This window comes from Colletotrichum gloeosporioides (assembly GCF_011800055.1).
Source record: "Colletotrichum gloeosporioides strain Lc1 chromosome Unknown consensus_41, whole genome shotgun sequence".
In the NCBI taxonomy this organism is placed as follows: domain Eukaryota; kingdom Fungi; phylum Ascomycota; class Sordariomycetes; order Glomerellales; family Glomerellaceae; genus Colletotrichum; species Colletotrichum gloeosporioides.
Genome location: NW_025544686.1, coordinates 387,736 through 413,807, shown reverse-complemented (window position 1 = coordinate 413,807; position 26,072 = coordinate 387,736). Strand labels below are relative to the sequence as shown.

Sequence of the window (26,072 nt, the reverse complement as noted above, 5' to 3'; positions counted from 1 at the left end):
ACAGCCCCGAAGTCTTTTTGGTATTTGGCCCGTCAGCCGATTCTAAAGGCCAATTGAATAACTAGCGAATTGCCACCTTGCGGCTTTTCCATAACGCACTTGGCATCAATGTGCATGGTTTTATGTTCCAAAATTGATTCCATGGTAGATGCTTGGCTCGAATCGTTTGGTATGTCAGCGAGTCTTGGCTGTCCATGGCGCGAAAAGTCTCACTACGTCCGTACTTTTCGTAAAACTCGGGGCCATATGGTTCTAGATCGCTTTTGTGGACCTTTGAATTCCCTTGCATCTTGCCGAAAACTTAGTTCCCGTTGCAAAAAGGGCGACAGACCAAGTTCAGCGACGCATCCCACGTGCTCCCCAAGCCTAGCGCTCGCCTCTGGCTTCAACCGAGCCAGGCCGATGCAGGGCCTCAGAGGCCTAGTGTGCTCATGTTCATCGCAAATACATAACCGGTAATGGCGGCCCCTATCAGAACGATGTGGCTGACGATCACATAAGACGGTGCCAGTGCCGCGCAACCGGCTGGCCAGATCGGCAAGGCAACGCGATTACGCACGAGACGGGGAGAGCGACCACATGGACCACGGACTTTGGCTCACCACCATTCAGGGTATCTGTCTCGTTGTGCTTTGGAACGGCTCGTGGCTTTAGACATTCAAGGCTAAATAAGGTCCGATTTGTTTTATCCTTTGGCCGTTGAATTGCCCTCGCAGTTCACATGGCCGGCTGACGATGCAGCATTCGACGGGTAGAGCATGACGAAGAGCAGATTGTATGCTTTCGGCGGCAGTGGATAGCCAAGGGATGTCAGCTCGTGCAGCCAAATTGAATTGTGTCGTGATCAGAACCATCTGAGACATGGCCCTGAGTTGATAGGGGAACAGCGTGCCGATGGCCTCCGAGACATCCAACTCCAGATTTCTCGTCGCCTTTCAAAAACCCCTGGCAGATGACAAACGTGCTCGGGAATATTTCAATGAACCAGCCTGTAGCCGACATGAAAGTTACACGTTTCAGCGATTCATCTCCAGATTGTCCTGCAATTTTCCAGGCACGTTCATCTGTCAAAGTAGCCCCTTTAACGAAAACGCCCGTCGCGGGAAATCCGATGCGCACGATAAGGATGAATTTGGGTGCGCCACACCCGAATCCGGACGATGGATCCGGCATCGTACGTAGTGTTAGCAGCAACTCATGTTACGAAAGCGTGCGTAGCAGAATGTTAATGCGGCGCTAGGAGTCAGTATGTCTTGCACTAGTCACTTGCAGGACTCAGCTTCCCGCTCAGTGCTTCCTTTTATAATTACAGGCACCCGATCACTGATCAAGGGACGCTCTGGTAAAACGTGATGTGAAGATGTGACGATGGATGATGGCTCATTTCCCGACCCCGAAGGCGGTAACGATTATAGTACGTCAAGTCCCCACCCCGAATTCTCGAAGAGACCGAAACCCCGCCAAGCGATATCCCTGGCTGACAATTATGGCACACCAATAGACCACAGGATGGGTGACCATTCTCACCGCGGGGGCAGTGATTGCTGCGTCCCTTCATCTCCGGATCAACATACAAGGGAGGAAGCTTATGCCGAGCGACTACTTTCTATGCCTTGCCTGGTGCTCCGCGGTAGCCACAGCCTCATTCGATATCCAGTTTACGGTCATGGGGGCTTTGAAGCAAAATATCAAAATCACCCTAGATGGTTATGACGGCAGTGATGAGGATGTGATCAAGGTTATGAGGGTAAGTAGCATTTACCCCAAGCTACTCAATCATGAGTTGGGTCTGTGATCAACACTAATCGCTGTTTATTAGTTATTTTGGGCGAGCAGTATACCGTTCTTCACGACATTTTACCTGTGCAAGGGGGCGCTCCTTGCCGTCTACGTCCAACTTTTCCCTGTGTTCATGTATTGGCGCAGAATGTTGCTGTGGATCGTCATTGTCTACACAGGGCTGGCCTACTTGACTAGCATGTTGTTGCTTTTCACAATCTGCTTGCCTCTCAGCAAGAACTGGTGAGTCACTCGTCCTCCCACATCTGTTCAGTTCGACAATACTGACCTTTGTCCTAAGGGCTGTTGAGGATAGGGTAGTCGGAACAGAAAATGTGATGTGCTCGGCTTCTTCTCCGGCAATCGTGTTCCAAGTCGGATGGGCATTACATTTCTTCGGGGATATTCTCGGTAAGTCCCATTGATCAAACGTTTCCTCGGCCTGTGCGCTAACTTGAACTTCTGGGCAGTGTTCTCAATCCCGTGGCTGATCATTCCCGACCTGAAGATCAGAAAAGCGCTCAAAATAGGCGTTTATTGCACGTTCGGGCTTGGCATCATCAACATGACCTTCTCCTTAGTGAGGTTCATCACTATCCAAACAGCTTCTGTGGATTACTTGCCTTTTGGCCTAGTTGGTATGTCACCAGCCCTTGATTGATCGTCTCATGCTAGCCACCTGCTCACATATTTCCTCGCAGAACTTTGGAGCGAATTAGATGTCAATATCGGTTTACTCGTTGCAAGCCTACCGTCTCTCAGACCGTACTTCCGATCCAGCCGCAGAGCTGGCTACTCCGACAAGTCCAACGGTTACAATTACAAGTCAACAGTCAAAACACCAATGAGAGCGTCCGAAATGACTGGATTCGACATCATGACGTTGCCAACAATTGAAGAGCAAGATCTCGAGGACGTTGCTCCGAGCTCATCGACCCGATCGCAAAAGTCTGGAGTCGAAGTATAGCTCAAACAACTCATCGGCGGCTGTTGTTGGACATTGAAAGTGCACAAAGTCTGGATCGATGGTCCGACTGTACTATGTCTCGGGCCGCTTCATCATCGCTGATACGAAAATCAACATAGAATCAAGGCGCAGTCAAAGAAGCTGCGCGCATGTACATAGGATATGTGTGAACGAATTACTCATGACGAACTTTCATAGATGCATCATAGCGGGACGGTTTTCACATCATACCTTGTTAGACCTGGTCTAATATGAGTCGGAAGGATTTTCTTTTTCATTTCTCAGATACGAGACAAATATGCTCGAATGACATCAATTAATACCAGAACTCCTACTGTCACCTGATTCCCACAATCGAACCGAGACAGAGTCTCTCAATCTGTATCGGCTACGGCTTGTTATTCGTCATGCCAAGGTCCCCTCCAGACTCTCAATTGCCAATGGCCAATCCAGATACATTATCTGATTTTGAGAGAGCCACACATGGATCGTTTATTTGGTGAAGTATTTCAAAAGTTGAATCAGTGCAAAATTCGCGCCGTTGATTTGCTATCTCATCCAAAAACCCAAGATTGATTGCGATGTCTCCAGGGCACCTGCTGTAGTATATCATGCAAAATATAGTACATCATGAAAAAGCGGTCCAGTTCAACGAAGACGTACTATCAATATTTCACACGATGAATTCCTTGCACAAATCGAACCAGATGCCTTTCCAACAACGGAATCTCATCACAGTCAACAAGCCATACTCACAGGGGCAATGGTTGGTCAAAACAGCCTTCCGAAAGCCAGGGTCATGGGTTCTCAGCTTTAATCTATCTCGGACAGTCCGGCGACGGGCTCAAGACATGCTCGGGCACCGAGACATCTAGTAGGATGCGTGTAAGCGTACCGACCACCACTTCGGAGCGTTTTACCCAGCGTACCAATATGCAGTAATGCCGATGTCAGGGCCTGTCAACCCGTCATCCATGTTTCTCAGCCCAGCATGGCAAAGTAAGAGGGATGGCATTTGACGCTAGCTCCCAAATCCGCGTTACCGACCTTAGGGCCCGTCCAGGTGGTAGCAAAAGTGGACATTCAGCGAACGACCAGGCTGGATTCTCATGGTCTGAATACGGATGATTCCACTTAACCACGACTCATGCCCTCAATCCACTGTGGTCTGGACTCACGGTGAATTCGCGTGTTTTTGGTTTAGTTTCAACCGTGTTAGTGTAACTATGAAACTTTAAATGAATTCCATTCAAAACCGACCCTCTTCCCACCAAGGAGAAATCGTAGCCCTGCCACGAACCGTACGACAGGCGCGCGGGCATTACTGAATGTAGCCTTAGAGCCATGTCATCATAAATTAGGCAAGGAGCCGAAGCCGACGATAACGGGCCGTGGCTAGCGTCAGTTCCCGAGCGAAGAGACCGCCTGCACCACGATATCACATCACCACCTGGGGCATTCCAATATCGACTCTTCCGCTGACTCCGCGTTCTTGGCTTAACCCTGGCAAATTACAATGCAGATTTGCGACATGGAGTCTCACCAAGGTTGTCAGGAGGGATGCCGAGTGGGAGTAGCGGGTTTCTGATTGACACTAGACTCTCGACCTCTTAGAAGACGATACCCAAACATGCCGAGGGGTAACGCGGATAGATTGAAGGATTTGAACTTGTCTCCTCCTGTGGGATCATCGCCCGTGACCAGCCTTCACCCTCGCATCCCTTGTGGCCCTCAGTGACCTTCTCGATTTGGGTTTCTTATTGTCATCACGGGCAGGACCCTGATACCCAAATTCCCGCATAAAAAGAACCTGGCTGCTGAACTATGGAAAACTGTTTCCTTTGCTCTTCATCTTATTCTTCATAATCATTCAATAGGATCATTCTTCTTTACACTCTATACCAAGATGCACAGTCTTTCCGTCGGTGCGGCCCTTGCCGTCATGATTCAGGGCACGAACGCAGCTGCAACCAGTGCCGTTGCTACTTGGTACGGTGGAAACTTGAATGGAGGAAATTGCCTATTCTCTGGCTACACTCTTCCCTCCAGCGTGCTTGGTACTGCTCTATCGTACACCAACTACAACGGCAACTGCGGTACTTGCCTTAACGTCAAGGGTCCCAAGGGAAATACCATCAAGGTGATGGTAAGTTCACCAAATGCGGTCATTCGATGAATTCAACTGACAGGGGTCCAGGTCGTCGACAAGTGCCCTCAAGGCTGTGGAGCCGGGCAGCTTGATCTCTTCCCCGATGCGTTTGCCAAGCTTGACGACCCGAACAGGGGGGAGATTAAAGTGCAGTGGGAACAAGTCCCGTGCGGGATTACCACACCCATAGTTGTCCGCAATAAGGAGGGCACTTCTAAGTGGTGGTACGTTCCTCTTTGTCATCTTTCTGCCCATCTCTCAATTAACCCTCACACCCGATGCAGGTTCTCCATGCAAGTCATGAACCACAACTATCCCGTCACCAAGTTCGAAGTCAGTGCCGATGGTGGCAAGACCTGGCAGAGTACCGTTCGCCAAGACTACAACTACTGGCAGAAAAGTGGCGGTGATGGCTTCAACGTTGACACTGTCAGCGTTCGTGTCACTTGTAGCAACGGGAAGCAAGTTGTGATCAATAACGTAGGCACCACCGAGAAGGCGCAGTTCAAGGCTTCTGGCAATTGCTGAGCGACAAGACTCGCACATGACACCACAGTTCTGCGCATCGGTTCTGGTGACAATCCAATAAGCCCAAAGTGGACGTACATGCAGTCTGTACATATTTTTATCTTCTGCGTACATAATAAGTTGACATAAATACTAAACGCCCTTCATGTGCTATGCCCGTCAAGATGACGTTGCGTTGCAGTACGTTTGGCCCTCACATCTTGCAAGACCAGGACTTCATGAAAAGTCCCAACTCAAGCCTATCAATAAGAGAAAACCAGTCGTATCGCGAGCGGGCATGAATGTGCGTATCAATTGAAGCCGAGAGCCGGAATTTGAAGACTGTTGTCAGTCTGATGTGTTCCCAAGTAGCTCTAATTCGGAAAGCAAACCCGCCCCGTGGAGCGAACACAGGCGTGCGGGATGAGGGGCCGAGGATACGAAAAGGCCTGGCAGCTTTTTCGGCACAGCAGACCGAGCCTCCCCACAGGCCTAAACCCTGTAATCATTGGGTGCCCCATCATCAAATGATAGTTGATTCTGTCTGGTACTGCCTTTGAGAGCTATGGAGTGCTTACACACACGAATTTCCCCGAGATGACTGACTACGTCTGGAAGATCCTGGAGATGACCTGTTCAGAGTTGAATGCAAGAGGACGAACTACGGATTGCAATCCCAGGCCATGGGCACTAAACAGCGATATCCGTGGAAAATGACTTTAGACTTGTCCTCTTCGTACAAGGATGCGCTAGTTCAGATGCAAAATGGAACTGGGGCGAGCCACAACAGGTGTGGCTCGTTGAAATTTAGCGGATGATCAGCTTCTGACAGCGCACACGGTCGCAATCTCACCAACGCCATTCACTTCTTGTGATGCATCATGCTGCCAGATAGCCGCGCTTTACCATGTGAACACCTGTATGAGTAGAGATCCATGGTATCGCCGCTGAATCTTGCATCATGACTGGCGAAGGAGGAAGTCCCATCAATTTGGCGGAAAACGAAGCCGATCATGGAAACGCAAGTGCGCGGAGCAAACGATCAAGCAATGCGTCAGTCCCCCTGCTGGATCTTATGCCACACGTACGCTCCTTGGAATCTTACGCTGACGTTACCAAGCTGCCTAAGGTGTCGTGAAAGGAAGGTCAAGTGCTCAGGCTCGGAGCCTTGTACAAACTGCATCCGTCGCGCAACCGAGTGCGTGTTCGATAGGGAAGACAGAAAAGTGGTGGTGTCTGAGAGGTAGGCGGCTGCCGGCCCCTGCCCGTGATTCCCTCTGACCGGAATCAAAGGTTTTTAAATGAACTCAAACGCAAGTCCGGGTATGGTGTCGATGGTCATCTTCAGCCTTCGCCAGCATCCAAGCGATCTCGGGTAAACCGATCAACTTCCCCCGTGGACGACGACGGACGTCGTGGTTAGTATGGCCACTATTAGTTCCATCATACCTGAAGCTAAGGAGGCATGTTAGATACACAACAAAGCCCTACTCCAGCGGGAGATTTTGGGGCACATGATCGAGCATCGACGCATGATGTGTTCGCGGTGGATGATGGCACGACTGTTGTGGGCGGTGGCGACCTCGATGAGCGGCGTCATGGAGGTTTTCCTGTTATGCGAAACCCCCTTGCAAGTGGTGCATCCAGGTTCTTGACAGATTCAAACGGGAGAAGGCGTGAGTTTATGAAAGATACTTCATGGGAACGAATAACTAATTTGCTTCAGGATGGCTTGGCCCTTCATCAACTTGGGCGTACAGCCGACAGGTTCTGAGCATGATCCAGGGGTATCTTGGCCAACGCGAGTCACCAGAGCTTCCATTGAATGTTGACGCGCAGGCATTCAAGCTAGACTGGCCATCCTCCCGAGAACTTATTCCACGTCCTACAGTCGACATTCCGTCTCTCGATTACGCCCTCTATCTCACCAATACGGTCAAGTTTCACCTTGGCCAGACGTACCATCTGTTTGACGAAGACTCTTTCATGCATGGGTTATATGACTTTTATCGGAAAGGCCCCAACACAGAGCCCGAGGCAGGTGATCGACTGTGGTACATCCAATTTCTTCTCATCATGGCTTTCGGCAAAGCTTTACTCGTGCCAGGGACGCCAGATCAAAGACCCCCAGGCAGCAGTCTTGTCACCAGAGCCCTTGAACTTCTGCCCGATGCCCACGGTCTCTATCAAGACCCGGTCTTGTCCGTGGAGATACTATGCTGTCTCGCTCTATATTTGCAGTCTGTTGATCATCGCAATAGTGCTTACACCTATGTATGTCAAGCACCTCTACCTGACGGATGTCCTACTCATGACATAGGCAGATTGGCCAGGCTTTTCGTATCGCCATGACACAGGGACTGCATCGTGAGCCTCTCCAAGGGCTCCTAAGTGATGCAGAGGCCAATAGGTTGCGGTGCATCTGGTGGACCATTTACATTTTGGATCGAAAGCTGTCATCATTAATGGGCGCTCCGAACTCGATCCAGGACAGCGACATCACTGTCCATCTACCTCGGTCAGACCCGGCTGTACAGAAATACAAGGCTTTGAGTCTTCATGTCGTTCTTTCGAAGCTCCATGCCAAGGTTTTAAACAGTGAGGCCTCTTCCACAAAACTTCAGCTTGAACGCAACTGAAAATCTCACAGCCGTCTACGGGGTGGACGGCAAGCTCGACCCTTCATTTCTGAAAAATATTCAAGAAGTTCTCAGAGACATGGCGAGACTCGCTCCACAACTCACAGCAGGATTTGAGTTCAAGTTAAACAACTCGGAGCCTGCCTCACGAGTCTCCGCAACCCTCAACCTGTGTTACCATCAGGTATTTCGTCATCACCGTCCAGTATCTGTTTTGATTCATCTGACATCCATAGTGTGTGGTCCTCGCAACAAGACCTCTGTTAATGTGTCTACTACAAGACGTTCTAGCAAGAAGGGATCACTCCCAACGAAATCTGGCAAGTCCGATCAAGGCGCTTCTTAAGACATCTTCCGATTCAGCGACCAAGTCTCTTCGCATACTGTCAACGTTGCAAACTCAGCATCTTCTCGGTAGATGGCCTTCGATTTATCACCAGTCTTGCTATCAGTAACCTGACTATCTGTAGAAACATTTCTGCCATTTGACCTGGAACAAACTTTCTCATCTGCGTTTTTACTCAAGCTCATGACTTCCATTCCAGGCCTTCCCGACCGAGAAGGCAACCATATGAAAGATGCCTTCGAAATATTGGACACGATGATTGCTCGTGGCAACGTTGTTGCTCGGTTCCGGAAAGAAGAGCTAGAAAAGCTACAAGAGATGTTACGTTTGACACAGTCGCAGGTTGAAAGGCCGGTAGCGGCATCCGACAGAAATGAGGGACATTTAGTAGTGAACTCTGGCGGAGGTTCGGATAGTGGTGTTCTACAGGACCGTGGTCCAGCCACCGGCAGCACAGTCAATGGTCTGGCATCAGAGCAGATGTTGTCCATTGCGGGGCTGCTAGACTGGGAACCGAACATGTCTACTTTTGGCGACGATCAGCTTGCGGGAAGCTGGCTATGGACAGATACGATTCCGCAAGACTTCGATTTCGGCGGGGAACTTCTATGATAGGCCCTCGAATATGCCCTAGGATGATTCATTCCGAAATTTGTTAGCTTAACAGAACCACAGCTGATGCCAAATGACGAATGCGCTATGATCAAATAGGAAATATGCTTCTGTGACAAGGATAGGACAACTGGGTTTTACGGAGATAGGTATCTGGAAGTTTCTAGAGAACGCGACTTCTGGTGGAGTCTATGGGCGGTGACTTCTTTCCCGGTTGGGGCATCTTCGCCGCAACCTGACCATTTCGTGTCAGGAGACATCTTGTTATCAACCAAAGCAGTACATCCACGAGTAGTATAAGACCAGCTTCAGATAGGGGCCTGGCCGAGTGAGTGGGTTATCTGACACAAAGCGCGGGACGACGAACCGAGGGCTCTCCCCGCGTTTCCCAAGCTTCGGGACCCACTACCGAACCATTACCCCGGACCCACGGGGTTGAGATAAGGACCAAGTTTGGGGTGTCAAAGACTAACTAAAAGAAACTATGAAGATCTGTGTCTTTCGTATAACTCCTACTATCCCAATTCAACAGTTCAGCCTATGGGCCCTAAAGGCTAGAGCTGCGTCCCAGCCTTCGTCCTGAAGTACAACTCAATTGCACAAGACGTTAACAGTCTCAGTTTTCCCACCCTCCATCAACTCGGTCCTGTTTTTGACTTCAAATTTGGCGACAATATCGAACCATGGGCCAAGAGAAGCTAGAGCCCGCAGCCATGGAGAGCCTCTCTCGCCAACAAAGCGCAAAGGTTGGCGAGGTGCAGGATCCGGCAAACCAACCAGGTCATGACCTACACAAACGTCTTGAGACTCGTCATGTTACCATGATTGCCTTGGGAGGCGCGCTTGGAACAGGATTACTTATTGGAACGTGAGTCTCATCCCGGACTTCTTGTCGCCTAGAGATTCACGACTCTTGATAACATTTACCCAGTGGCTCTGCCCTCGTCAAGACAGGCCCTGCTGGAATACTCATAGACTATTCCATCGTCGGCTGCATAGTCTTTCTCGTCATGGCAGCACTCGGCGAGATCATCTCCTACATGCCGTTATCCCACGGTTTCGGTGGTTACGCAACCCGTTTCGTTGACCCTGCTCTGGGCTTCGCCACCGGTTACTCCTACTTCTTCAAGTACCTCCTCGCAACTCCGAACCAACTCTCCGCATTCGCTCTCATTATGAAGTTTTGGGTCGGTGATCGTGTTAGCCCGGCCGTCTTCATTACCATCGCCCTCGTCCTCATTCTTGTCATCAACAGCGTCAGCGTCAAAGCTTTCGGCGAGTTCGAATTCTGGTTGTCGTCATTGAAGGTGTTGATAATGATTGGTGTCATTTTCCTGCTCTTTATTCTTGCAGTTGGTGGCGGCCCAACTGGCGATCGCCCTGGGTTCAGGTACTGGTCCAATCCGGGAGCATTTGCGGAACACAAGGTCAATGGTGATAAGGGCCGGTTGCTTGGTGTATGGAGCGCGATGGTCGCAGCTGTGTACGCCTTCTCTGGTACCGAGCTGGTGGGTGTCACGGTTGGCGAGGCCAAGAATCCGCGACTAAGCATGCCGAAAGCCGTCCGCCTTACCTTCCTTCGTATTGTCTTCTTCTATGTGATCTCGGTCTTTCTGCTGGGACTTGTTGTTCCCTACGATAGCCAAGACCTCGCCTTTGCTGCCGGTGCGAAGACTAGTGCGGCTGCATCTCCGTTTGTCGTGGCCATCAAGATCGCGAAGATCAAAGGCCTCGATCATGTCATTAATGGCTGTTTGGTGGTATTTGTCTTTTCAGCTGCCAACTCGGATATCTACATCTCATCCCGTACGCTGTATGGCATCGCAATTGACGGAAAGGCACCTCGAATCTTCACGCGTACAACCAAGGCCGGTGTGCCCTTTGTATCTTTGGCCCTCTGCGGCGCATTCTGTGGCTTGGCGTACATGTCTGTCAGTTCCAGTGCGGCAACGGTGTTCAACAACCTTACGAGTATCGTTACGGTGTTCGGTGAGTATCGGAACACATTTGATGACTGCACGCATGCTAATTGGTTCAGGACTTCTGACTTGGATTTCCATTCTCATATCCCATATCTTCTTCTGCAGAGCCCGTGAGGCCCAAAAGATCGACCCTGCCTACATCCCTTACCGTGCTCCTTTTGGCACTTTGGGATCATACATCGCTCTCAGCTTTCTCATCGTTCTCACCCTCACAAAGGGCATTGAGGTATTCGTCGGCACCTTCGATTACAAGAGCTTCATCGTGCAGTACATCGGCATCCCAGTCTATCTGATCTGCATATTCGGCTATAAATTCGTCAAGAAATCGCATCGTGTTCGGGCCAAGACGGCGGATCTCGTAACCGGGGTGCCAGAAGAGACCGTGGCGGAAGAAAAGGCTCTAGTGGAGACGGCGAGGAGAGAGAAGGAGGCAGCGACAGGGAAGAAGGGCGTCATTGTCAAGATCTATCGCAAGGGATTTGCGTGGCTTTTTTAAGCTATCTCCTATTCAAATAGCAAATTGTTCATCAAAGTGACAGATGCCACCTTTTAGATGCGGCTTCATCGAAGGATCTGTCGAAATTCGATGTTCCGCATTCCCAGCACCCGAACGTCTCAAGACAGCTATGTGACCCAGTGTTCAGAGGGAGCAATTCGGGCTGAATGTCTTATCCGTACGAATACGGCGGGTAGCAATACATCAGGCTGGCTATGTTGTTTTCTTGGCATCACGGAGGCGGACTCTTCTCCGATGTGAACTGGGTCTCTGTCCCCACAACAATTGCCTGCTCCGTCCCATGCGGCGGGTTTGCATTCCGCTGTCCCCGTTGGCTAAGCGATTGGGCGATAAACCTGCCGTTGGAACCTCGTGCCCCAAAAGCATTTTCTAATCGGGGTTTAGCAGGCTGTACCAACGAAACTGCTTCCACTTACAGTTGAAAACAATGCCACATGTGCATGCAGTCTTACGAGACCCTTGTTTCTCTCCAGCTTGCAGGGCCTCATTCGCCCCAGTACGAGGACGATGTTCCCCTTCAAGAAAGACTTCCGTTGCAGAAGGACCCGATAAACTGCAGGGCTTTTGCAAACGTGCATACGATTACAAACAGTACACAAAGCCAAGAAGAGGGGTTTAGTGGCCAGCCAAATAACTGTTTGTCCTACCTGGAATGAGCAAGTTTGGTCAATCGAGTCGGTCAATCATCTTGGGTTTCCTCACTCGCGCGACTGCCTCTTCATTAGATCGAGAAAAAGTATCAGTTGGTTGGAGAGCTTGTTTCGTCGTTCATCCCCAGGATGTCAGCTTCCAACGCCACCACGGGAGTGTCAGATGCTCAGCCCAGCATTGTCTACGACAACCAGGTCGAAATCGCTCCCGACGAGGATGCGAATCAAGCGGTCGCTGCTCCTGCAGAACAACCGGTACAGCCACCTCAAGAGCCTTCGCCGTGCGGTGTGCGTAGCTAATCACGTGTCGCAGAACCAGGATGATGATGCGGCATCGATTACAGCTGTAAGTGGTCGAAACGACGCTTCCTATATGTCAACTGGTAGCTGATTCTTCCTTTCCAGAGCAGTGTTGGTTTGTCAACTTCTAGCGTGACTAGCTCAGTCTTGGAATACAGACAAGAGAATGGGCGGACTTACCATGGGTACAAAGAAGGGAGTACGTATTGCACATTCAAATTGACTCATGGCCAGAGTTCTGACAAAACATTCCTTAGAATACATGCTTCCAAATGACGATAGAGAGGTTGACAGGCTCGGTCAGCATTCCCGTTCCATGTGTTGATGAGTACTTGCGTAGCCAATCTAACACATCAAGCACAGACCTGCAGCACAACCTCTTCATCAGAACTTTTGACGGAAGGCTTGCAACTGCTCCCCCAAATGACCCTGGCGCCAAGGTCAAGAACGTTCTCGATGTCGGAACTGGAAGCGGAATCTGGGCAATGGACTTTGGGGATCAGCACCCTGAAGCGGAGGTCGGTCCAGAAACGAATCTTGCGAACACTCAATGTCGTTTCTGACTTTCACCAGGTGCGCGGATTTGATCTTTCAGCCGTGTTTCCTGAATTGTAAGTTACAACTTCTGAGCCTGCGTTGATAAGAATGGCTGACTGACCTTTCCAGCACCGCTCCTAACGTGCGATTTGAGATTGATGATCTCGAAGAGCCTTGGACTTGGACGGAGCCCTTTGACTACATTCATAGTCGAATGATGAATTCCTCAATCAGTGACTGGAAAGTATATATTCAAAAATGTTATGAGTAAGTCGAGTATCTGCTTGAGAGGACCGGGCGACTGACGACGGTGGATAGCAACTTGAGCCATGGGGGTTACCTTGAACTCATTGAGATCGATTGTATCCCTCTATCTGACGATGGAACTCTGACACCGGAACATTCCATTATGAAAACGGGCAATCTACTACTGGAGGCTACGACCAATGCTGGCCGCAAGTATATATACCCCCCTGATCTTAAGTCCATGATGATGGAAGCAGGCTTCGATGGCGTGACGATGCAACTCTTCAAATGGCCTGTTAACCCTTGGCCGAAAGAAAAGAAATACAAGGAACTTGGGCAGTGGCAGAATGAGAATCTCTTCCAGGGATGGGAAGCTATATGTATGGCGCCTCTAACGAGGGCGCTTGGCTGGACTAAGGAGGAAGTCACCGTTTTGATGGCCCAGAATCGCCGGGACTTCAACAATCGCAACATTCATGCCTATTTCCCGATGTGAGTTACTAAGTTTCACTCACTTTGAGGGTTACGTCCGTCTACTAACACACTCCTCCTAGCTGGACCATTTACGGCAGGAAGCTTCCCAAGACCGGTGGCGATTCTTAGTTGGCGGCTTTTTCATCCTGAGACCTTGCAGTCTCTGAATTTCCATAGAGATACACGTGTCAATTGCAATGTTTTAGACACTGATTGGGAGACCGCGAACAGATATTGAACTTTGGCTTCCCTTGGTATGTGCCCACAACAAGCTTATCGGCGATTCTTCTTGCGTGCAAAATCTCAGTTACATCCAATGTAACATCTGAATGTAATGCGAAGTCGCCGATGGACAAATGCAGGCTTCTCCGGGATTACTATTCGTAGGCCTGTGTTTCTGCTCATCCTTAAACGTGGACACTTCTCCGGACGTGTTCCAGCGGCACAAGCGGCTGGGCAAGAAAAGAGAAACAAAAATACTTATCCAGAACGACCAACAATGGCCTGCACCTCAGAACGATCCACGCTTCCGGACGTTGAATGACCAGGGAGGCGGCAGGCCAGCCTCTGAACCTCCATCCTGGTTCTTCAGCTTGGCACAGTGACATGGGATCGGGTCTTCGCACCCCTGCATTCCGAGTCCCTCGGGCTTCATTCTGATGGGTCATATTTGTTATCACGCGGAGAGTGGGCCATCCATGTCAACATATGGACAAGGCCTCGCTTGTATGCGCCTGCATTGACCAAATTCGGAAGAGGGGCTGGCTGTTGGCAATAAAATGTGATCGTTCCCTGTCCAGTCTCTGGGGTTGGTTTCTTCGTCCCGCTTTCCCAGTCGTCTTGACCCCAACACGACCCTTCGTTGCCACCCGACACCAAATTATCCATAGAATCACAATAGGAAACCTGGTCTTGGTTCTATCGGCATGTCGAACGCAAACGATGACAGTGGAGCCGTACCAGGCTCACCCGAAGCTGGCCAGGACAGTGTTTTCGATCGCACTGTGACAATCGAAGCTGAAGATGAGGTAACTTCTGCGCCATTGAATATGGGAGATCTTATGACTGACATTGCCCTGCAGGGAGATGGCGCCTCGACGATTGAAAACGTCAGTGACTGCCCTCAGTAACACGGGTCATGATAGCTCGAGATGTTCATTCTGATGCTCTTTTAGCAAAGCATACTTTCGTCAACCGCGAGTGTGACCGCATCAATGCTCGATTACCGTGTTGAGAATGGCAGGACCTACCATAGATACAAGGACGGCAGTAAGCACTGATCTCATTCTCATGCATTGCAAAGCTAAACTGACTTAGAATACAACTTGCCAAACGATGAAAGAGAGAGCGATAGACTCGGTACCGTTACCAGATAAGCCAGATACCTTTTTACAAAGCTCTAACAATGACTCAGACATGCAACATACGATGTTTTTGCTCACTTTCGATGACAGACTGGGCAATGCCCCTCCAAACGACCCGGGGGCGAAGGTAGGGCATGTTCTTGATGTTGGAACCGGCACAGGAATATGGGCCATAGATTTCGCCGATGAACACCCTGAAGCCGAAGTTCGCGGTATCGACTTGTCCGCCAACTTCCCAGAATTGTGAGTATTTGTACTACTTCATGGGGCGGTTGACATGTTGTCACATGGACTAGGCTGAAACGTTTAGTCAACCGCCGAATGTAAAGTTCGAGATCGACGATTTGGAGGAGCCGTGGACTTTCTCTAAGCCCTTCGACTATATCCACAGCCGAATGATGAACTCTTCTATCAGTGATTGGAAGGAGTACATACAGAAGTGTTACAAGTTAGTACCTATCAATTGCGTCAAGCTACTACTTGGGAGCTGTGCTGACCCCTTTCTATACAGCAACCTGAACGCTGGTGGCTATCTTGAGCTGAACGAGATTGACTTGATGCCACTCTCCGATGACGGAACCTTGAAGCCGGACCATACTCTCGTTAAAACTAGCGCGTTGATTCAGGAGGCCCTTCAAATCATTGGACGTCCTTATCAGGACGTCAAGGCACTCAAATCTCTCCTAGCTGATGTTGGATTTGTTGACATCAGGCTACAGCAATACAAGTGGCCTACTAATAGCTGGCCGAGGGAGAGACGTCACAAAGAGCTCGGCGTCTGGCAAAACGAGAACATTCACGAAGGCTGGGAGTCCATCTGCATGGCCCCGTTGACTAGAATCCTTGGCTGGACCAGAGAGGAGGTGTTGGTGTTGATGGCACAAAATCGTAAGGAACAGGATGACCGAAGCATCCACGCATATTACTCTATGTAAGCCCAGCCAACCGAAGAAGTCTGACGATAAGAGTCGCTAACAAAGGTCATCAAGCTGGTCTGTCTACGGACGGAAGCCGGAGAAGCCAGCAGCGGCTGCTTAACTGGGGACATGCGAAAGCAACAACCTCCATCTCCACTCATTTTGATGTTGGAATAGGTTTGATCGGCCCGGCAGTCGTCAATTAGATCATGCATATCTTACATAGTGTAATGGATCTCCGTAATACAATCTCTGCCAATATTCGCATCCGTGTAAGTTTCGATTCTTTTGGCGGAACCGTTGAGTTGGTATGAAACGTTCCAAATTTTCATCAAATACCGACGAAGACCCGGATGCATTTGAAGTGCCTCTCCACTTTTAAAAGTGGTATATCCTTCGAGTTTTGCCAGTCGTCCTACTTAAATGCCGCCACTCCTCATCGTCATCGTCATTGTTACTGTATTGAACGAAATCTCCAAAAGACGTTTGCTTCTGAGTTATTCAAGAACTCTGTCGAATGAAAACACGTTGATCTCTTGGATAACGCGAACATCCGACACGCTCTGAACAGCCGGTAGCCAGTGGCGGATGTCTTTTCAACAGCACCGCTATGTCATCTTATGGCCAGTTTCCCGTCTGTCACATGTTGGTATACAAACCGAATTTGGTTATATCTACCGGGCTATCTCAAGAAATAGATTGTTCGAGAAGTGTCTAGCCGCGATTAATATGCCTAAGCGCAACAGGTATTCCGACGCCAACCCTTCTTGGCTCTTAGGCATCGCACCAAACAATCATACTACCCCCTACAGCTCGCTAGCAGAGCCCATCCACGTTTCGTGGGTATACGAGAGATATGTGGCATATTCAACATGAGAGCTCGTTCGTAAGTAATTGAAAGAGGACCTCAATGTCGTCCGACACCGCCCAAGCCGTGGGCTAATCCCCAAGTATACATGAAGAGGAGAAAGGTTAGAGCCACAAGACAGATATTAATAAATACCTACGTACAGCAATATCTTGGCCGACCAAAACTGTAGTACCCCAAGATGGAGTCAACGCTGTCAGCTGCTCAGTTTCTCGGAAGCCGGACCATCAGCATCGGCAACAAGCTCCATGAGGACATGAACAAATATAAATTTCGCCGCCTTGCCAAGCTGACAGAAGCGGCTCAAAAGCCCCCTTCATATAACCCCTGGATTAGCCATAGCGGTTACGCTGTGATCCTCCACATATTTCCCCGTCAGGGTCATACGGCTGTCAACAAGGTGCGCCTCCAGGCGGCAAACTGCGAAGGAAAAGTCAGAAGGGAAGAAGCATTCACATATAGATTGCCCCAGAACATGTCCGAACTGGCGCTTGATTATCCAACGCAAATCGACTTTTAATCGGTCGCGTTGGAGCATCTTCGGGCAATGGCTGATGTTAACAAGTCTTGTCATTATTCTTCCCTCACCAACCCCCATCTATGTAGACAACATTGCTCGTGTATTCATACCGGCTTCCATCACTTCCACTATCATGTTGGGAGTATTCTCAATACCATACAAACTCTTGTATGACTTTGGAGTCAACCCCTGTGAGGCGTAGTTCGTCGCGGCCTTGTGTTCTTCCTATGCGAAAAGCAAGAGCTCGCATAGTAGAGTCAAAATGACCCGGTCCCGCCTGATTATGCAAACCTTTCAATGCTGCGTCACAGTTGAAAAGCCGTCTAATATATCCTCGCGCCCAAAGATGATGTGGCGGCGTAGAAACTCAAGGTCGGTTTCAAGGAAGTCACAGAATGACGGTTGTTTCTCGGGCACCGCAACAAAGTGTCAACTATTGAAAACCACCGAGAAGTCATCATCTGATTTCTCAAGGCCAATTAAAAGATTCGTGCTTATCTGTTGCGGGACAGCTCAAAACAAGGGATTGTGCTTCCAAAACATAGCGATCAAAACCTAGGCTCTTCAAATCCCCTGCTGGCCACACTGTCATCGATCCAATCCAGAGACTGCCAAAGCTGTGCCAACCTTTCTCCTCATTTCTAGTCAACCTTCCCTTGGCAGTATTCATTACGTGTTCCAGCTCCGGGAACATCTCGCCAGAGCCAACTATAAAATGGATCCAACACAGAACGGATTCATCTTCCAGCCCAGACAAAATGACAGCGTCATCATCATGCGAGGTTGCAATGAGACAAACACGACGCCAGTGTGTCCAACCACTTCTCCCCGACATCTGCTACATGGGCATGACTCTGAAGCCTGTTGCTTCAATCTGGCCGTTTCACCCTCCAGTTGCGTGCTCGGAATCAATTTATACGCCGAGAAATAGGGGGATATTGCTGCGCGTGGCGTGATGGGCACGAGGGGAACGAAATATCAAAATGACACTTCACCGACAGGCCATCGGCTCGCGCTTTCTTAGGAATCACAGACATCACAGCCACCACGAGATCCTCAAAATGAACGGCAACCACATGTCTTGCGTTATCTAGTACACAGCGAAGCCGCACGCGACCCCGCTCAAACACGTACACGTCCATCGCCGGACCCCTCATCGGGGACCCCACCAACCGCCATCACCATTGCCTGCACGCATGCCCGCAATCACAGGGAAAAATCAAGGGGAAAAAAGTCTATCATCACCGCCCTTGAGTCGTTTGCGGTAAGGCACACACCGTCCCCAGCGCCGCCATCCTTTGATTACTGAACCAAGAACCTGTTCTGCGGTATCTCCATCCGCCATGCCACTTTGTTGAAGGTTGTAGCGACAAGGTGGGGAAATGGGCCGGGCAGGTAAGCATCGGCAAAAGAGTTGATAAGACAACAACACAGTAGAAGATAGAGTTGTTACATGCCCTCGAAGTCGCCACCGAGATCGTCCTCATCCAGGTCACCCTCCTGTATCTCCTTCGCCATCTCACGTTCGCGTTCGCGTGCTTCTTGGGCGTTCTTAAGCTCGAGGCGGTGCTGGTTCATGGGGAATCGCATAGCCTGGAGAGGTTGGGTTAGCAAATTGTCAGAGAAATGACATGGAATCAGTGTACCTTGACGCTCTCGTCGTGCAGAGCCAAGCACGCGCGAATTCTGTCGTGGAAGGCTTCACCGGGCTCCCGCGTAGCGTAGACGTCGCCGACCTCCTTGCTCTTCATGTATCCGTGCTCGCGGTCCAGAGTGGCCTCAATGACACCGTCGCGGATGGCCTTGGCGACAATGTACTCAGCTGACTCCTCGCTGCCGAGATCGAGACGAATGCAAATGTCGCGCAGGGAGATGCGAGAGTATGACAGAGACATCATGCGGATTCCGGTCTTGATGACATTCTGGCGGAGACGGAGGATCAGGCTGTAGGTGCCGTCGCGACGGAAGGTATCGGCGTGGTCGGCAATGATCGTCTCGAAGTTTTGCACCTTACCGACGCGAACGGCCTGGACGAGGAGGAAGTAGGGGTGCAGAGCCAGCTCGAGGGTAGGCTGGCGGAAGGTGGAGCGCTCGGGGATGTCACCCATCAGCAGCTCGACGACAAGCAGCAGCTTGGTGGCGGTCTGGGAGAAGCCGACGGCGGCGGCGCTTGAGGGGGCCTTACGGGTCGCGGCCGTAAGGTGCTCGTGTGCCTCGGTGTATCTGAGCTGGATAGCGCGGATGCGTCCCAGGTAGTACAGGAAACGGGCAACCTGGTTGTTGGCAGCGTTCTCAGGGAACTGGGTGTGGGAGACGAGGAGATCGGCTTGCGCGATGTGGGACGTCAGCAGGTAGCTGCGAAGCAGCAACACGATAACCGAAGCTTGCGTATCGATGTCCTTGCGGAGAACAGCAGTACGCAGAGCAGCGAGCAGCGTTGGCCTGATGGCAACGATCGGGGACTGGGGAGACGATGGCTGAGGCGCAAGGTTCTCGCAGAACATTGAGTAGTAGAAGTAGACCTTGGCGGAGAGGGAGTCTAATGTGCGGCGGTTGAGGTTGTGGATGCGGTCAGTGAGCTGCTTGGAGAAGTCGGCTCCCAGCTGGAACTGCTTCGAGTCGTAGAGGTGGACCTGGATTAGAATGCCGAGGAAGATGTCAATCTCCGGGATGATCTCCTTTGCCTCCTTCTTCTGGCCGTTCTTGGCCGTCTTCGCGGGCTCGCTGTCGACTTCCATCTCGGGACCGCTAGAGCGACCCAGGGGAACGTTCTCGCGGCCGATGGCAACCAGAAGCTGCTTGGCAACATTTCCGGAGGCGACGGTCGCGGGGAAGGTCTCGACGATAACCTGGGCAATGATGTCGGGGGTCAGGCGCTTGCGGATGGTCGAGATTGACCGCAGAGCTCGGAGGGTGAATCTGGCATCGAAGAGAACGACGGCGCGATCTAGCAGAGCAAAGTTGCTCTTGATTTCTGTTCATAGTTATTTCGTCAGTAAGAAGCTTCAGACGGTAGTGCACCGTAGATATTCTATTCGAATGTGAAGCAGCATTGCGTACCTGCCACAGCCTGCACCACAGGGTCGACCGTAACCTCTGCCTCATCCTTGCCCTCATCACCCATCTCAACGTCACCATCAACGTCACCAGAAGGAGCGGCAGCCTTCTTCGAAGGGGGGACGACCACAGTCATCTCCTCGTCGCCGTCCTTGGCGGCCTTCTTGCTCTTGTTCTTTGCCTCGTCCTTCTTGTTGTTCTGGACGCCGTTCTCGAGGGGCTCCTTCCCGTTGCGCGAGGGTGTTTTGCCCGGCATGTCTGCTAAGTGGGCCAGCTGTAGATGTGTATGTGGAAGTGTTCCGGGTGCCGTCTGGGGTGGCAGCGGTCGGCTATCGGTCGTGATGTCGCGCCCGGGGAAGAGGGAGTAAGGTGGGTGTTGTTTTGCGTAGATACGGAGCCCCGTCAGGTGTCTCGTACCGGCAGGATTGGGTGGGAAAGTCAGGTGACAGAGGTCGGAGGTGGAGAGTGTACGCAGTTGGAGGCCGGAGCTCTGTCGGAGTCGGCGTTCGCTGATGGGAATGGGTGGTTGTTGTTTGGCCGTTTGCCTCGTGATGCAAGAAGGTTCGATGGAGGAGAGCTCAAAGATTGAACACCTGAGGCTTGGGCTACTGCTGCTGCTGCAGCACTCAGGCCCTTGGGGCGACGACACCTAGCAGAGGTCACGGTACTCTGTTGGGGTGGGATGTGTACACGTGAGTCACGCTAGCTTAGGTGCAAATCCGACGCACTTGGTTGTACCCCTCTTGTACCTTAGCTAAGCGAGTGAGAATGCCGGGCCTGCTGGGACCGTGGAGCACCATCCCCAAAACCGAACGGGAAGTAAAGGCCACACGGGTCCCAGGCGCGAGTGACGTTGTCGATGCTGCCTGCCTGTGCCTGCCTGCCCTTTTGCTTTCGTGCCACTTGTGCAGCTCTCAGCTGGAATTATGTAATTATTCACAAGCCCGTCTTTGCACAACTCGACCATCGCCCTCGACAACGACCGACTGCTATCATTATTACTCAGCATACGACTGAGCTCCCCTCCCCATCTTATGGCTGCGTTAACAATTCGATCACCTTCGTGTTGAGCTTTAGCCCAATATGCCCAACGTGAACACCCAAGGGCCATCGCATATTGAACCCAGATTCGTCCTTCTAGACGAAAAATACAACATTCTCTGCCTTCGTCCAAAGATGAGAGACCATGTACGAAATGCGGCGCCACCTGCATGTCTGTTTGTGATCTCCGACCGAATCCGGACCTTGCTGTTCTCTCCCTTGCTGACGTCCGGGCGGCCCGGCGACGTCCATGTAGCCGCTTGGTACCAGCTGGACGATGTCGTGACCTAGCTTACTCATGGCATCCACGTTGCTGAACATGATCCAGAACAGGGCATGCATATACTTATTACAGTCAAGCCTGTTTCACTTCGATGGGATGCGTCCTAATTTGTGATCAATTTTGGGTATAGCCTACACTGAAAAAGGTGTCTCGTAGCAACCACGACGTTGAAATGTCGCCAAAGGACCACCTGTATTTCCCGAAACGCCTCATCATGTCCTCCAATCCGTGCCATAAAAACCATGATAATTCCAAGTGCGCAAGCGATGTACGAAATGGGATCCTTGGCCTACTACTTCCAGCTGATTTCCATCGAGATGTTGTCACGAGGCTGGGCGAAAGAGCCATTTTGGCCGTCGTCTGCGACAGGGTACTGAATCAGCTCCGGGCCACCGATCTGCTGCCGAGTCTGGCTTTGAGGCTGGCTCTGAGGTGTAGCCTTTTTGGCAGGAGAAGGAGACTTTTGCGATCTGGCCTTTACCGGAGTACCACTCTTCGTTGAGGCCTTGGTAGGAGTGCCATTCTTCGAGGGAGACTTGGTTGCCATGCTCTTAGAGCCCTTGGAGCCGGTGGCGGCCTTGGTTGAACCCTTGACTGGGGAGCTTCCGCGAGACGAAGCTCCCTCACTGCAATCTCCCTCTTCGTCCTCGAAGAATCGGACACTCTTGGCCACACCACACATGTTAGGGTTGCGCTTCTTCTTCTTCTTCTTGTTGTCCTTCATCGCCGACTTTGGTTCCTGGGAAGGCTGGTCCTACTCGCCCTTACCGGAGGTGACCTTTGCCGCTTGAATGGCGCTCATCTTGGTGATCCAGGCCGTGGAAGGCTGGAACTTGCGAACAGCACGCAGTTCGTCGGATGAGTAGCCGGGCACACGGATGTTGTAGGTGCGCTCAAGCACGAGCTGGATATCGCGAATCTCGAGAACCTTAGATCCACGCTCCTTAGCGTTGCGGCAGGCGGTCTCGAGCACATTGTCGACGAAGCTGTCAGCCATGGTCAAGACGCTCTGGAATGATGTCAGAATTGTAGCTCATAATTTGTTGATCGAAAACGTACCTCTTCAACTTCGGGCATCAACATGTTGTTGTCCTGACTCTCGCCGGTTCCGCCACAGACCTGACGGACGAGCTCATCGAGCTTCTTCTTGCTGAGAACGTGGTCGCCTTCGGCCTCATGCTGGTAGGCTGGAATCTTGGCCATCGCGGGCTGGCCCATGACGCCACCGGCAATGCCACTACCTCCGGTATAGGTAGGGCGGCCTGCTCCAGCACCACCGCTCATTGCGACAGGCTGCGGGACGGCAGTCGCCTTTTCGGGAAGCTGCTTGGGAATCGGGAGCTTGGACTGCAGTGTCTGCGTGGGCTGAGTCGGATGGGCATGCTGGTTGTTGGCACCCATGATGACTCCTTGTGCGCCGGCAGATCCGGGGGTGTTGTTAGGCTGTTGCTGGATAGGAATCGCAACCTGTGAGTTGACACGCTGGTTTGCGCGCGAGACTGCAGCAGAGTGCGAGAGAGCTTGGCCATTCGCCAGAGGAGCGGCAGACTGGGGAGTCGCGACGCGGTTCTGGGTGGGAGTGCCTGCCGAGGGAAGTCCGCCTCCAGCAGATACGGAAGCGATGGCTGTATTGACGGGAGGAGGGTGAGGCTGTTGCTGACCTTGGGGAGCCATGGCTTGCTGCTGCTGGTGTTGCTGCGGTGCGACAGTAGCAGGTTGTTGAGGTTGCGCGGGTTGAGTAGTCGGAGTGGGAGCCGACGGGGTGGGCGCTTGAGCTTGGGCAGGTGCCTGGTGTTGCTGCTGCTGCTGTTGTTGTTGTTGCGCTTGCTGTTGAGCCGCCTGTTGTTGCGCCTGCTGTTGTTGCTGGGCCTGGTGTGCCTGTTGCGCCTGCTGGTTTTGGGGAGTTGCACGTCCGGCGGCGGCAGCTGCCATTTGCTGATTTTTCGCAGCCTCGATAGCCGCATTCACCGCCGTATTTTGGGGTTGCATCGAGGGAGTACCCGCCTGGGCAGGCACCGGGCTGGCCTGCGCACCTGCCTGGGTCGCAGGAGTCTGCGCGGCAGCCACGGCCGGACTGGGTTGCGGCTGTTGCTGCTGGGCCTGTTGCTGAGCTTGCTGCTGCTGCTGTTGAGCTTGTTGCTGCGGTTGCGGTGGCCGAGCAGCTCCTTGAGCACCAGCAGCAGCCTGGCCAGCGAGGGCGGCACGCTGCTTGTTGATGTTTTCTTGACTCTTACGAAAACCGTCGACAAACTTGTGCGCCTCCTGGTACATCTTGTGAGCGTGCTCTCGGCGGATCTGAATCTGCTTCAGCTCTTCCGGGCTGTACGGCGATCCCCTGTCCTGCCTCTCCTTGATGATGGTGTCGATGCGCTTCATCTGGTTTCCATTGTTGTCCATCTGCATCAACGCTCTCAAGTACTTGGCCTTGAAGTCGTTCGACCATCGCTGCGCCGCCTCGGCGCCCTTCTCGGAGATCGTCATGGGCGGGTTGAATGTCATCTGGCGGATGTGCGCCAGAATGTGCTCCGGGAATTGGGAAGGGGTCGACTGTGGCTGTTGGGCAGCCGCGGGAGTCGGTGCGGCGGCGGGAGCGGGCGCTGGTGTGGGGGCATGTGCCGGCTCTGCGGTTGCCGACGGTGTGCCTTCAGTCTTTGGCTCTGTCTTGACAGTCACGCCGCCTGCATTCTGGCTCGCGTTCTGCTGCTGAGCTTGCGGCTGTGCCTGTTGGGGTTGCTGCTGGGGCGTCGGCGCCTGAGCAGCCTGGGTCGGCTGAGATTGCTGGCCGGCTTGCTGTGGTTGCTGTTGCTGTGCAGCCTGCTGGGCTTGCTGCTGTTGTTGGACTTGCAACCTACGCTGCTGAAGCTTATTCAGAAGCATCTTGGTGAAGTCCTGGATTTTCTTCTTGGCATCTTGATGCTGGGCCGAGTCTTCGGGGTGGTTCTCGAAATGGTTCCAAAGCTGACGAAGGCCGCGCTCGTACTTTGCCTTTTCTTCATCGTTGAGGATCGGGAGGTTTCGCATCATCTCGGGTCGATACATTGGAGCCTGTCGCTGGGCTCCAGGTCCAGCCTGACCGGCCGCAGCACCTTGCTGGGCCGCTTGGCCTTGATTGTTCATCGCGGTGTCGTGGGATCGGTTTGGAGGAGGTTTGATAGGTTTCTATCGGGGTTGGAGGCTACAAGTTTGAAAATTTCTTAAATACGGTTTTACAATGATATGAGCAAAAATAGCTTATCGTGGGTCAGGCGGGGATGAAAATTTGAGAACATGCAGAGCGCGAAGTTGAGGGGGCAAGTATGATTTGTCGTGATCTCTGAGGTTGAAGTTGCGACGAGGCGACAGACGCGAAGCTGGAAAGTTCCGCGTGGAGCTGGTACGGACCCCTGTGATTGGTCAGAGCGCGCTTCTTTCCAGGCTCAGCTGCCTGCCGGCCCAGCTTGCTAACACCGAAAGCTTGAACCCAGTCATCACTTCAACATGGTTCTTTGAAGGTCAACTGTGTCGCTAGCACGAGATGCAGCTGGAAGGTCTTGGATTGCTACATGCTTTGTTGTCCCTTTTCTCCACTTAGGGAGAGATAGCTTTGGGGGCTTGGATTGCCGTTCCAGGGTGATGGACACGGGGCCCTCGATCCATAGGTTAGGTCCTGCCACAATGTCCAGCGGATCAATGTTTCGGCCGAGTCATCGGATGCGACGATATAATGGGCAACTTTTCTATCTATTCAGACTGTTTTCAACATGCTAGTTTCTGTAATGACGCATCGCCGAGAACCACTGCAGCTTGCATGCACTTGTTTTCAGTACACTCGGTCGCTCTCATCGACTTGATCGTTGCAAAACCCAAATGGTGCTCAGAATACGTGGCCAGGTACCTTGGCTGATAGTGGCAGATATGATCGTGCCCAAATTCGACCGTGAAAATATCACCAGGGCTTGAGAAAACTCGATCACGGATGTGAAAAGCTTCTTTTCTCTGCATTCTCTACCGGACAGAGTATCCATGATGGACTGATGGGCACTCTGTCAAATGAGATCTGTTTGGCTTCAAGCATGGTTTCGGGAGCTACCTTTTCCAGCTCCGCCGGTACTTTGGCCAGAAACCAAGGAGGATTTCATCGAGTAAGAGCCGCAAGACATCATTCCCGTTTCTTGTCTTTCCATAAGAAGCAGGCTTCTCGAAGGTGTCGGCCCCAGTCGCAAACCCAAGACTGCTAAATAGGGCGTGGAGAGACCGGAAACACGTCTGCGCTGGTCGTCCTGCGGGAGGCCCGCCGGACCTGCAGATGGATGGATCCCCAAGACCATCCACTCTGGC

At 51.8% G+C, this 26,072-nt stretch overlaps 7 protein-coding genes across 7 annotated transcripts; 5 read left to right on the top strand and 2 right to left on the bottom strand.

The window, feature by feature from the left end:
* Positions 1-1,368: 1,368 nt before the first annotated feature.
* GCG54_00005704 (uncharacterized protein) lies at positions 1,369-2,746 on the top strand (the record flags this gene model as incomplete). Its single annotated transcript, XM_045405722.1, has 6 exons — positions 1,369-1,414; positions 1,509-1,747; positions 1,820-2,022; positions 2,081-2,190; positions 2,250-2,417; positions 2,481-2,746. The coding sequence occupies 6 exons, from the start codon at positions 1,369-1,371 to the stop codon at positions 2,744-2,746; spliced, it is 1,032 nt and encodes a 343-aa protein (XP_045264824.1).
* A 1,906-nt stretch (positions 2,747-4,652) lies between these two features.
* GCG54_00005703 (uncharacterized protein) lies at positions 4,653-5,423 on the top strand (the record flags this gene model as incomplete). The annotated part of the gene is made up of 3 exons (XM_045405721.1): positions 4,653-4,892; positions 4,944-5,119; positions 5,180-5,423. 3 exons carry the CDS (start codon positions 4,653-4,655, stop codon positions 5,421-5,423), a joined length of 660 nt encoding a protein of 219 aa, XP_045264823.1.
* A 1,005-nt stretch (positions 5,424-6,428) lies between these two features.
* Positions 6,429-8,999, top strand: GCG54_00005702 (uncharacterized protein; the record flags this gene model as incomplete). The annotated part of the gene is made up of 8 exons (XM_045405720.1): positions 6,429-6,645; positions 6,696-6,820; positions 6,863-7,078; positions 7,129-7,676; positions 7,727-8,000; positions 8,053-8,225; positions 8,278-8,455; positions 8,512-8,999. Exons 1-8 carry the CDS (start codon positions 6,452-6,454, stop codon positions 8,997-8,999), a joined length of 2,196 nt encoding a protein of 731 aa, XP_045264822.1. The 5' UTR covers positions 6,429-6,451.
* A 683-nt stretch (positions 9,000-9,682) lies between these two features.
* On the top strand, positions 9,683-11,477 carry GCG54_00005701 (Dicarboxylic amino acid permease; the record flags this gene model as incomplete). Its single annotated transcript, XM_045405719.1, has 3 exons — positions 9,683-9,867; positions 9,931-10,988; positions 11,038-11,477. 3 exons carry the CDS (start codon positions 9,683-9,685, stop codon positions 11,475-11,477), a joined length of 1,683 nt encoding a protein of 560 aa, XP_045264821.1.
* An 800-nt stretch (positions 11,478-12,277) lies between these two features.
* GCG54_00005700 (Secondary metabolism regulator LAE1) lies at positions 12,278-16,107 on the top strand (the record flags this gene model as incomplete). Its single annotated transcript, XM_045405718.1, has 12 exons — positions 12,278-12,403; positions 12,554-12,647; positions 12,706-12,747; positions 12,812-12,966; positions 13,022-13,059; positions 13,115-13,252; positions 13,304-13,723; positions 14,886-14,974; positions 15,120-15,312; positions 15,380-15,517; positions 15,581-16,000; positions 16,059-16,107. 12 exons carry the CDS (start codon positions 12,278-12,280, stop codon positions 16,105-16,107), a joined length of 1,902 nt encoding a protein of 633 aa, XP_045264820.1.
* A 2,716-nt stretch (positions 16,108-18,823) lies between these two features.
* GCG54_00005699 (putative 26S proteasome regulatory subunit rpn3) lies at positions 18,824-20,705 on the bottom strand (the record flags this gene model as incomplete). Its single annotated transcript, XM_045405717.1, has 3 exons — positions 18,824-18,967; positions 19,021-20,348; positions 20,435-20,705. 3 exons carry the CDS (start codon positions 20,703-20,705, stop codon positions 18,824-18,826), a joined length of 1,743 nt encoding a protein of 580 aa, XP_045264819.1.
* Positions 20,706-22,047: 1,342 nt separating this feature from the next.
* On the bottom strand, positions 22,048-24,872 carry GCG54_00005698 (Transcription initiation factor TFIID subunit 12; the record flags this gene model as incomplete). The annotated part of the gene is made up of 3 exons (XM_045405716.1): positions 22,048-22,473; positions 22,534-22,764; positions 22,815-24,872. The coding sequence occupies 3 exons, from the start codon at positions 24,870-24,872 to the stop codon at positions 22,048-22,050; spliced, it is 2,715 nt and encodes a 904-aa protein (XP_045264818.1).
* Positions 24,873-26,072: the final 1,200 nt, after the last annotated feature.